General features: G+C 42.7%; 1 protein-coding gene across 4 annotated transcripts in view; it reads right to left on the bottom strand.

Annotated features, from left to right (window-relative positions):
* thap4 (THAP domain containing 4) overlaps positions 1-12568 on the bottom strand; it is a 76546-nt gene that overhangs the window by 63076 nt on the left and 902 nt on the right. For 2 of the 4 annotated variants that reach the window (XM_073040586.1, XM_073040587.1), the window contains exon 2: positions 12414-12488. Coding sequence is in view for 2 of the 4 variants with exons in the window: in XM_073040585.1 (XP_072896686.1) it covers positions 6391-6415 (25 nt within the window). In the remaining 2 variants the exon portion in view is untranslated. Of the gene's footprint in view, positions 1-6390; positions 7212-12413; positions 12489-12568 lie in introns of those variants that run through there. The other 2 variants (XM_073040585.1, XM_073040584.1) reach the window with 2 other exon arrangements.

Genomic DNA, 12568 nt, shown 5'->3' with positions numbered 1-12568 from the left:
TGGGGCCTCGTCTCGAGATTTGATACCAAATTGGAGGGCCAGTAAATCGGGCTTTTAAGTCCAAACTTGGATCTGGTTGCGCGGGTAACCAGACGGGAAACCAGCAAAGATGGACGTAGACGAATTTATAGAAAACCCGACTCTGGAGGTGCTAGAGGCTGCCACAAAGTCGGACTTGATAAATATTGCGAAAGGACTAAATCTCGCAGAGGTGATGTTGTCATGAAAAAGCGGGAGGTGCGGAGGGCCATAACTCAGTATTATATTGCGAAGAATGTGTTTTTGGCTGAGGTATTGGAAAATATCCCTGAAAAGGTACCAGATAGTGGGACGGCTCAGTTAGAGTTGGAAAAATTAAGGTTGGAGCATGAAATTAAGTTAAAACAGCTGGAAGCAGCTGAAAAGGAGAAGGAAAGAGCCGAAAAGCAAAGGGAGTATGAGCTCCAGCTAAAGGAGTTAGAGGTGAAGAGGGAGCATGAAATTAAGTTAATACAGCTGGAAGCAGCTGAAAAGGAGTTGAAAAGGAGAGGGAGTATGAGGAGAAGGAGAAACAGAGGCAACATGAATTGGACCTGGAGAAGTTAAGGAAAGAGCGAAGAGCTCAAGGGCCAGACCGAGAGAAGAGATTTAATGTTAGTAGGGAGTTTAGGTTAGTACCTCCGTTTGAGGAGACGGATGTTGATAGTTATTTCTTGCATTTTGAAAAGGTGGCAGTGAGTCAGAAGTGGCCCAGAGATCAGTGGGTGGCATTGGTACAAAGTGTGTTAAAAGGGAAGGCACAACGGGCATATGCGGCGTTGTCCATGGAGGAGGAGAAGTCTGAGAATTATGAGGGAGTAAAAGAGGCCATTCTTCGGGCCTATGAATTGGTACCTGCGGCCTATAGACAAAAGTTCAGAAATTTAAAGCAAGTGTGGAATCAGACGTATGCAGAGTTTGCCTATGAGAAGGGTGTGCTCTTGGATCGTTGGTGTGCAGCAGAAATAGTGGAAGAAGATTTTTGGCGTCTCAGGGAGTTAATTCTGATTGAGGAATTTAAAGGTTGTGTTTCGGATGATATCCGGATGTATTTGAACGAGAAGCCGAATAAGTCCATATCCGAATTTGCTAGGTTCGCAGATGAATATGCCCTAACCCACAAGACAAAGTTTTCCTCAAATAAGAGTTACCAGAAAGACCGTGGGAACGGTAGAGAAAGCCCGCCGGCTGAGGCAGAGATTCAGCCGGGAGCTAGTGGTAAAAATAAGGAGGAGGAAAGGCAAGACGGCAGGAGGGGTCCTGGCTTGACCTGTTTTAATTGTGGAAAGGTGGGTCATATTGCATCTAAGTGCTTTGCTCCGAGGAAGGAGACAGGAAAAGGGAAAGCAGCAGTCCCTACAGGATGTATTGTGTTGATCAGTAAATCGATGAGAAAGCCCCAGGTAGACAGAATACGAGAGGGGCCTGAGAAATTTATTTCAGAAGGAACCGTGTCTGTGAAAGAGGGAGACACACCAGTTCCAGTGCGGATCTGGAGAGATACTGGAGCTGAGCTGTCATTGATTCGCAGTAAGGTACTAGATTTTGGTCCCGAGACTGGAGAGGTAGCTTTGAGAGGCATAGGAAAAGGGACAGAAGTGGTGCCTTTGCATAGGATCATTATAAATTGTGAGCTGGTATCTGGACCAGTTGAAATAGGGGTGTGATCAGAATTTCCGAGAACTGACATAGACATCCTTCTGGGTAACGATTTAGCTGGTGGTGAAGTTTGGTCGGCCATGGAGCTGACGAGCCAGCCTGTAAGTGTTGAGGCCCCGCTCCTAGATTCCAAGATCTATCCCGCATGCGCGACCACTCGCAGCATGTCGAGAAAGGCAGCTGAGAAAGAGGCCAGTATCGATTTGGCTGAGACGTTTTTACCGACCCTGTACCAAGAGGGGTTAGAGGGTAGTAAAACGGAGAATAGGGAGGTGAAAGAGGGTAAGGGAGAGGAGACAGACCTGCCCTTAGCCAGGAGGAAATTTATAGAGGCACGGAGTAAAAATGAGAAACAGATAAGGCTGTTAGAAGGTCCAGGGTTGGACATGGATTCTGTTCTGTTCTGTTCAGTTCTGGCTTGACAGAACTGTTTGAAGAAGTTGAAAATTTTAAAGGTGTTCCCGATAATGAAATGAGGGCAGTCCTAGATGAAAGGGATGCCATTACCTTGAAGAAGTCTGCTGGGTTGACAGATGAGGTTGTTACAGCCCGCAGGGTTGAGTTTACTCCGGAAGGGAGTTGCCCAGAGAGTAACTGGGAGGATCAGGGGAACTTAGAATTTGAAAAGGGAACGAGTATTGAAAGCCTGGAAGAGGCAGATGTCCCATTTGAGTGTGTTCAAGATGTGGATGCACCTGGTACTGAACCTAGTAATGGAACTCAGGAAAAGTCTGAGGTATTTGATTCAGTTGAAAAGGAATGCAGTCCTTGTGGGTCAGATGGACTTGGTTCAGTGAAGAAAGGGTTAACCTTGGTACTAGTGGGAAGTGAGAATTCTCAGTTGTTTGTGTTCGAAGGTGTGTTAAAAGTTAGTGAGGAGATAAAAGGTGGTGATGAGAATATTATTATTTAAGGAAAAGGAAAAAGTGTAGTTCCTAAATTGAATGAAGAAAATTTAAAGTCTGGATTGATGTCAGAAGCAGTAACCAGGCTGAAGGGACAATTGCTTGTTAACACGGTGCCTGCGAATCAATTACAGGTTGATTTGGAATGTGAAGGTGCCCCACGCGCTATTGTTATTCAAGAGTGTGCTGTGAAGAGGCAGAATTTGAAATGCTGTTTGGACAAAGAGGGATCGCTTGCAGATTTTAAACTGAAAACCAATAGAATAAAGGGTCCTGAAGATAAAACTAACGACTTGCTTAAAAATAAAGAATTGTGTGGAAATTCAGCAAATGGGCTAAGTTTGGAAAACATTGTTGATAAAATAACTCCTATGAAAGGAGCCTATTCCACACTGGTAGGCAAGTTAACCACGTGGGAGTTAACTGGAAAAGAGGCAAGGGTTGACGGGATGCCACTTTAAATAACAGGATCTGGTTTTAAGGGATTTCGACAAAGCATGTAAATAATAAAGACAACACCATGGAAGATTGACTGTTAAGTTTGAAAGTAAAATAAAGATTAGTTGCATGAAATTTTGTAATATACACGAAAGCTAAGATCACAACTCTTTTGTTTTGCTGAAGAAAAGGAATAAAAATAGGTGGTTATTAAATTGGAGTCTGATGCTACAAGAATTTATTAAGGTACAAGATATTAAGATATTAAAGGAAGTGACAATGTAATCGCTAACTGTTTAGATGCTGAATTGAATGTATAACTGTATTACTCTGTAGTGAAAAAAAACTCTTTTGTATTGTGTTAGATTCTGAAATCCTGTAAGACTCTGTATTAATTAATTTTTACCTGTGGCAAAAATCCTAGAAGGAAGGGGGTGTTACGAATGTGAAGCAACTCTGAGGGGCCAAAGGGTACAAAGTCGCCCCCTCCTTTTTGAGAATCGCAAGATCGCTATTATTTCGGGTCTGAGAGACAGACATCCAGAATACACAAGGTTTGGAATGTGTCCTGACATCAGCAGAACGGAACCACTGATAAAATGCCATTGTCTCTTGGAGAAGGAATTGTGTATTGAGTACTGTACTATTCATTTAAACCCCTCAGGGGACAACCAGAGTGGTCTGGTTGAGGGATTGCATCATCCCAACCTGATTGACATCTGAGACCCCGTGAGTAAGGATAAAAGAGGGGTCTGGGGGAACACCTCTTTAGATGCACCAGGAGAAACGCTAGAAATCCAGTGACAGCGTTTTATAGCGAAAGCCGGTGGGAGCTCGTGTGCGTCCTCCCTTGCCTGGGTGGCGGGCTCATCACAGAAGAACGGTTTAGCTAAAGGAGAGGTCACACTTGAACAGCCACACCGATGGATCGAAACCATAAAGGAAGGTTGGAAAAACCCGTAGCGGTAACTGTTCCCATTCTCCTATCTCTCTCTCTCTCCCCAACAATTGCAACACAGGGACAAACAAACGACGGCAGCCTGTGTGAACTGCAGCGAACTTTATATTTCCATCGGACAATTCATTACCCCCTAGACAACAATAGAGCTTATTTCTTCTTATTATTATACCTGCACTTTTAGATTTAGTATTGATGATGTATATTATCTGTATATTTGCATTGATATTATTTTTGTGTATTTTTACTAATAAATACTGTTAAAAATAGTATCATCAGACTTCAACGGACGTCTCTATCTTTGCTGGTAAGTGACCCAGTTACGGGGTTCGTAACACTTCCTTAAAGAACTCTTAACAGATTTGTCAGGGAAGATTTTCCTTTACAGAAACCATGCTGACTTTGACTTACTTTATCATTAGACTCCAAGTACCTCAAAACCTCATCCTTAATTATAGATTTCAACACTTTCCCAACCACTGAGGTTAAGCTAACTGGCCTATAATTTCCTTTCTTTTGCCTTCCTCCCTTCTTAAAGAGTCTTCCAGTCCTCCGGGACCATGCCAGAATTAAGTGATTCTTGAAAGATCACAACCAATGCATCTGTTATCTCTTCAGCAACCTCTCTCAGGGATGTAGTCCATACAGTCCAGGTGACTTATCCAGCTTAAGACCTTTGAGTATGCCTAGTATTTTTTCCTTTGTATTAGCAATGGCACTCACTCCTGCTCCCTGACAGTCAAGGACCTCTGGCACAATGCTCGTGACTTCCACAGTAAAGACTGATGCAAAGTACGCATTAAGTTCATCTGCCATTTCTTTGTCCCCCATTACTATCTCACCAGCATCATTTTCCAGTGGTCCAATATCAACTCTCATCTTCCTTTCACTCTTTATATAACTGAAAAAAATTTAGTATCCTGCTTTATATTATTGGCTAGTTTGCCCTCATATTTCATCTTTTCTTATAGTGTTTTTAGTTGTCTTTTGTTGGATTTTAAAAGCTTCCCAATCATCCAACTTCCCACTCATTTTTGCTACCTTATATGCCCTTTCCTTGGCAGTTCCTAACTTCCCTTGTCAGCCACAGTTGCCTACTCCTGCCATTTGAGAACAGCTTCTGTGGGACATATCTATCCTCTCGCTTGTGAACTATTCCCAGAAACTTCAGTCATCTCTGCTCTGCTGTCATCCCCACCAATATCCTCCTCCAATCCACCTGGGCAAGCTCCTGTCTCATGCCTCTGTTACTCCCTTTATTCCATCGTGATACTGAAACATGTGACACGCTTCTCCCTCTCAAATTGTAGTATGAATTCAACCATATTATGACCACTGCCCCCCCAAGGGTTCCTTTACATTAAATTCCTTAATAAGTTCTTCATAATAAGGGTATGAAGAAAGGGAAACTACAGTAAAGTAAAATTTTTCACTTTCCACCTAATAATATGATTAAAAAAACAAGCACAAAAACACAGTGTCAACAAGCCCAGTTTAAGTTGGTACCCATAATTAAGGAACTCACCAATTTTAATTATTTTTTCAGACTCAAATAGCCGGAACATGAAATCAATATATTTACTCAGATGAACAGGGGGTGGGTGAAATAAAACATGTAACTTTCAATGGCTTTATACGTCTTCAGATTTTATAATTATACATACACTGAACTATTAGAGCAGCTAAGACAATATTCATTCACTCTTATGCAATGTGCAAAATGAAAATGCAATTATGTTTTCAATAGTAAACACCACCTGCAGAAATGCACTCAGTGATCACCTTATTGGGTACCTCCTGTACCTAATGAATCTGTTATGCACCTGGACCTAACCATCCAATAATGCCATTCTCATGCCCATAAATGTAAAATATATGTAATTGATGTCACCTCCAACAATGTTATAGCCCCAGCTGAATCTCAGCCACTCAACCAGGAAACATGGTAGTAGAGCTGGTCTGCAAATGAAATTGTTGTTTCCAAGTCCCTCCTTGCCAGCATACTCCTAGCAAACATCCAGGCTATTGAAGTAAAATGGACGAATTTAAAGCTGGACTTGCGAATGAAAAAAAAGGACTGGGTTCATTTCCTCATTCCGCACAATCTGTCTTTATTCCCCATCCAGCCCACGCAACCACTAACATCTACAACTCCTCTCCCCCTATGATCACATTCCCTATCCCCAACCATGACTTAATTCTACCCAGTCTCCCTCCACTAACCCCCATCCGCCGTTTAACCCCCTCCTCACCCTGCCCCGCGGCTCGGTGGCGATTTGCCCACAGGCCCCGAGGAAACCGGCGGGCAACATCCGGCTACTGAATACTGAGACCGCGGGAAACCTAAGAGAAAAGTCGCAGAGTAAATTCGGAAGCGCAGGATCCAAGACACCGGCCTATTTGTTTGTTTACCTGCTCCTGCCACGTTGTCAGCCATGCCCGCCGAGCCGTGGCAACACCTGCCTGCATCGATCTGCCCGTCCCACGTCCCAGTCAATCGCTCGGTGCCGGTTCCGCCTTCAGTCGCTCCGCGCCGCTCCCTGCCCTTCTCCACCTTCAGTAACACCAATTCACTGCCCTCACAATGCAGCGCAGGGGTGAGTGGGGAGCGGGCAGAGCTTCAATGAATCTCACTTGCAGCCAACAGCTGGATGTAATAGTGTTACTCAGGTGCGGGAGAAATAGCGACACGCACAAAATACTGGGGGATTCAGCAGGTCAGGCTGAGGTGCGGATAATAAGTAGTTAACATTTCGGGCCAAGACCCTTCAGCTGGACTGGATTTCCAGTGTCAAATCAGAACCTATACTTTTGTTTTGATTGGGCCTGTGGCCGCCTTCGTTCCTTTCAGCAGTAAAACGCGCACCTCCAATTGGAAGCACACAGTTGTATCTAAGTCTTCAATCAAATGATGTGGTGGTAGCAAAGATCTCAAGTATAAAAACAGAGTTTATAAATGATACAATGTTGTGCAAGGGAAGGGCAAGGGCCGATACAGCTGGGCACCGGTGTCACCGCAGAGCAAAGTGTGGTTAAGTGCCTTGCTCAAGGTCACAACACACTGCCTTAGCTGAGGCTCGAACTAGCGACCTTCAGACCATTTGGCCACACGCCAACACACAAATGCTAAAAAGCGTTTTGGAATTCCAGCTAGTAGTGTTACTTCAGTTGAACCCAGTGATCTGGGTTCAATTCTACCTCTAGTGCCACCTGCACGAAGTTTGAATGTTTCCATCACCACTCCAATTTCTTCCCGCATCCTAAAGGGCTTCAGGTTTATAAATTACCCCTAGTGTGTTGGCGCGTGGCCTAGTGGATAAGGCATCAGTCTAGTGATCTGAAGGTCACTTCCCTTGGACAACATCGGTGGCGTGGAGAGGGGAACTTGCAGCTTGGGCAACTGCCGGTCTCCCATACAACCCTGCCCAGGCCTGTGCCTGAACAGGTGCCTACTAGTGTGAGTGGTAGAATCGATAGATAGATAGATACTTTATTCATCCCCATGGGGAAATTCAACTTTTTTCCAATGTCCCATACACTTGTTGTAGCAAAACTAATTACATACAATACTTAACTCAGTAAAAAATATGATATGCATCTAAATCACTATCTCAAAAAACATTAATAATAGCTTTTAAAAAGTTCTTAAGTCCTGGCGGTAGAATTGTAAAGCCTAATGGCATTGGGGAGTATTGACCTCTTCATCCTGTCAGAGGAGCATTGCATCGATAGTAACCTGTCGCTGAAACTGCTTCTCTGTCTCTGGATGGTGCTATGTAGAGGATGTTCAGAGTTATCCATAATTGACCGTAGCCTACTCAGCGCCCTTCGCTCAGCTACCGATGTTAAACTCTCCAGTACTTTGCCCACGACAGAGCCCTTTGGTTGTGGAATCTGGGAGAGTTGGATAGAACAAAATGGACTAAGTGTGAATGTGTGCTTGATGGTCACCTCAGACTGAGGGGCTGCTTCTATACTATGACACAAAGCCTCAGCAAGTTCTTTGCATTCTAGTCTGAACTCAGGTACATAGTAATTACAGTGTTGGCTCATCTTGAGCTCCCTGATATATCATTCAATACAGGCCAAGGGCTACTTTGAGTTGCCCGACTAGAAATCTAAACACAAAGGTACTTTTCATCATCACGACTTGGTGCTGAATTAAATAATGTACATTCAGCTAGAACTTGGGCAAGTCATAAATCCCAAGAGCCCAGATTGTGGGTCAAAGTGATCCACGGGCATAATCACAAATTCAAGCTACCTGTCCAGAGTATCAGAACATTAAGCAGGTAGATGAGAAAAACCTAATCCCACTGTTGTGCCCTTGCTACTGCAGGTGTTGTAAAAGATAATAGGCTGGAAGAAAGTGCTGGAACTTTTGAAAAACATGAGGATAGATAAGTCCCTGGGGCTGGATGGGATATATCCCAAGCTACTACGGGAAGTGAGCAAAGAGAATTCTGTGCCTTTGGTGATGATCTTTGTGTCTTCACTGGCCATAGGAATAGTATCCTGTAGTTGTAGAAGTTGGAGTTAATCATTTGTACAATAAAAGTAATGGGGATAATCCTGGGATTTATAGACCAGTGAATCTTATGTCGGAGGTGGAGAGAATCCTTAGGAACAGGATTTATGAGCATTTGGAGAATCATCATCTTATTGAGGATAATCAGCATGGCTCTATGAGGAGCAATTCATGCCTCAAGAGCCAGAGAGAGTTTTTAGAGACTACAAACAAAAGTGATGAAGGTAGAGCAGTGCATGTGCTGTATATGGATTTAAGCCAGTCACTCGACAACGTTCCTTATGGTAGGCTCGTTCAGAAAGTTAGGAGGCATGGGATCCAGGGAAACTTGGTTGTGTGGATTCCGAATTGTCTTGCCCACAAAGGCAGAGGGTAGTAGATAGAGCACATTCTGCCTGGAGGTCAATGACCTGTGGTGTCCACAGGCATCTGTTCCGGAAGCCCTGATCTTTGTGATTTTATACAGTAAATGACTTGGACAAGGAGGTGAAGGGGTAGGTTAGTAAGTTTTCACGAAGACTGGTGATGTTGTGGATAGTGCAGAAGATAGCCATAGGTTAAAATGGAACATTGATAGGATGCAGAGCTGGGCTGAGAGGTGGCAGATGGAGTTCCATCCCAAAAAGCGTGAACTGTTACATTTTGGAAAGTTGAACTTGAAGGCAGAGCACAGGGTTAATGGCAGGGTTCTTAACATTGTGGAGGAACAGAGGGATCTAGGGGTTCATGTCCTTAAAACCCTCAAAATTGCACACAAGTTGATAGTGTGGTTAAGAAAGCATTAGTTGGGGGATTGAGTTCAGCTTTTTAAAACTCCAGTTAAACAGTTCTTGGTAGTATCATGTTCAGTTCTGGTCACATCATTATAGAAAGGCTGTGGCGGTTTTAGAGATGCTTCTTTTTAAGCAGAGGATGAGAATTGCTGGTGGTGTATATGTTGATAAGAGGCATTGATGGTGGAGGCTTGATTTTAAGGTGATTGGAGGACAGTGTAATAGGCAGGATACCAAGGTAGATTTATTTTACACACACACACACAGAGTAGCAGGTGTGTGGAACACATTGCCAGGGTTGGTGGTAGAGGAGATATATTACAGACATTTAAGAGAAATGTTATTTCATGCTTTTGTTATTTATTGCTATTCATTTATATCTGTATTTGTAGTTTGTTGTCTTCTTGCTCTTTCATCGATCCTGTTTAGTTACTATTCTCTCAGTTTGCTGAGTACGCCCACAGGAAAAAGATTCTCAGGGTTGTATGTGGATTCATGTATGTACTCTGATAATAAATTTTACTTCCACCTTTAGACTCTTAGATAGCCACATGGATGAAAAGAAATGAAGGGCTGTGTGGGAGAGAAGCATTAGAATGAGCTTGGAGTAGATTAAGAGGTTGACGGGATATCATGGGCTGGTGGACCTGTACCGTGCTTTCACTAGGTTAATCAGCAACAGTACCCTAAATGCATTGTCGGAATGGCTAACTGTGGTATTAATTACTGATAATCAAAGATTATGATGGTTGCATTTTGCCACATCTTGTCCCATCACAATGCACAGTTAGTAAGCCATTTGCTCAAAACACTGACGATCCAGATTCAATCCTGATCTCAGACGCTGTCTGTGTGGAGTTTGCATATTCCCTCTATGACTGCGTGGACTTCCTCTCACAACTCAAAGACGTGACTGGTAGGCAAATTAACTACAATAAATTCCCCTTACTGTTCAGTTGAGTGGTAGAACCTGGGACTGAGTGGATAAGAATATGGAGAGAGCCTACACGGGAATATAGGATTGTGTGACTGGGTGATTCATGGTCAGTGAAGATGGTGAGCCAAAGGGCCTATTTCACACTGCATCTCTTTATGACACTATTTAAATACTTAGAGATACAGTGCAGAAGAGGTCCTCCCGGCCCAACAAGCTGCACCACCCAGCAACCCACCTCTTCTCATTGTTACCATCAGGAAGGAGGTACAAAAGCCTGAAGGCACACAGTCAGCGATTCAGGAACAGCTTCTTCCCCTCTGCCATCCAATTCCTAAACGGACATTGAACCCATGAACACTACCTCATTACTTTTTTTAAAACAACTATTTAATAGACGTATTATATATATTCACTGTAATTCAGTTTTTTCCATATTTGGCATGCATTTCATTGTACTGCTGCCGTTAAGTTAACAAATTTCACAGCATATGCCGGTGATTTTAAACCTGATTCTAATTCTGAGGACACATCCAAAGTGCCAACCACCCTGGCCTCCAAATCTGAAAACAAGCATGAAGTTTAGTCACACTGACAATTTAACGGTTAAATCCAGTGTCATAATCACAAAGAAGTCACTCGTACATTTCAGAAATTTTATTTCTATGAAAATACACTGCTGAAAATTTCCCAGTATTTCTTTTCACTCTTTTAGGAGTTGAAAAGTGAGGCCTCACCTTCAGCTAGACCAATACACTTGGGGTCATCTATTAAGTTATAGAAGCATATCTGTAAGCTCGTTCTTCAAAATAGTGCAGAGACCTTAACAAACCTACAAGGGAATCCTTCAAAGATAACTTATCATTGGTCTAAAAGGACTCTACGGTTCTTTCAGAAGTGCCTTGAATAGCCAGTTCTATTCAATGTCACACAACACTACACTGATAAAAGGAGTGATTTGGAAAGTAACAGTGCTATTCTTATTTCAAGATAAATGTGCTGTGAGTTCCTGAGCGGAGCAGAGTCAAATTTGAGGCCTGTCCTCCTAAATTGAGAGTAAAGTTTGATTGATCGAAGCACCAAGCTGATTTGGAAAGGTTGGGTACTGGCTGAAATGCGGTGGTGAAGTCCAGGCAAAAAGAAATGGTGAAGTATTGTTCATTGTCCATTTGGAAATCTGATGGCAGAGGGGAAGAAGCTGTTCCTGAAACATTGAGTGTGTGTCTTCAGGCACACCTTCTCCTTGATGGCAGCAATGAGAAGACAGCATGTTCTAGGTACCGTAATGGGGGTTCTTAATGATGACTGCTGCCTTTTTGAGGCATCACCTTGTGAATGTGTCATTGTACTGTGGGAGGCTAGTGTTCCTGATGGAGCAGGAGGTTACCAGAACACTTAATATAGAAGATACAAATGTTATGTAAAGACACAAATGTAATAATAGTGTTGCTCAAGAAGGGGCTTAATGTAACCCTCCATGTAGAGGATCTACAATTCCTGTACAAACTGCACAATTTCAGGGTACAATGATGGAAGGGTGTTAAAAACAAGTGAGGAGCAGGGATTGGCTTAGCTAAGTACAGGAAATGGGGGCTTGGGGTTTCAAAATGGCAAGACCATGGAAGTGAGCTGAGGACAGCTGCATTTCACAGCAGTGTAGGGAATGGGAGAGTGATTTTCCGTGGGAAGTTTGAGGAAGTGAGATGTCTCTTCTGCACATTATTCCCCCACTTTCAGATTCTCCTCTTCCCACATCTGGTTACACTTCTTACTTTGTTAAAGATTAGCATCTTGTCACAGCTCAGATTCCCACTGCAGAAAACAAAGCAAACCCACCAACTTTTATGGTAATTGCAATTATGGCAATTTGTCAGAAATAAAAGCATGAAGTGTTTAGTAGTTCAGGCATTATCTATAGAGAACAAAAAACATTTCCAATATTTTTTGTTTTGTATTTCCAGAAGTCTAGATAATCTCGAGATTCCTAAACTTTAACTCAATTACACACTGTATGTACAAATTTATATTAAAATGTCAACTCATCGTGAACATTTCTCAGAAGCTTGTTTTGTAGATACTCGATAACGTATTGATGACCTTCAACGCATAAAAATTTCCATCAAATGGATTTATAAATTAACATTTTACAAGGAGTAATCGATTTCGCATGGTCAATCCGCATCTTGGACGATATACCCACCTGTGAAAAGAGATCGCTTTAGCTACTTTGCCCTGCCTATTGGTACAGAAGCATGCTGAACAAAGTATCACCATTCTGCAGACACATAAATACAAGGAAATTTACTCAATACATTTCCATCAAGAAGCAACAGCAGTGTCAATCTCTGTACAATA

The sequence above is a fragment of the Hemitrygon akajei genome, chromosome 3, assembly GCF_048418815.1.
Source record: "Hemitrygon akajei chromosome 3, sHemAka1.3, whole genome shotgun sequence".
Lineage (NCBI taxonomy): Eukaryota > Metazoa > Chordata > Chondrichthyes > Myliobatiformes > Dasyatidae > Hemitrygon > Hemitrygon akajei.
Note: the sequence above shows the minus strand (reverse complement) of the source record. Positions and strands in the feature narration are given on the sequence as shown.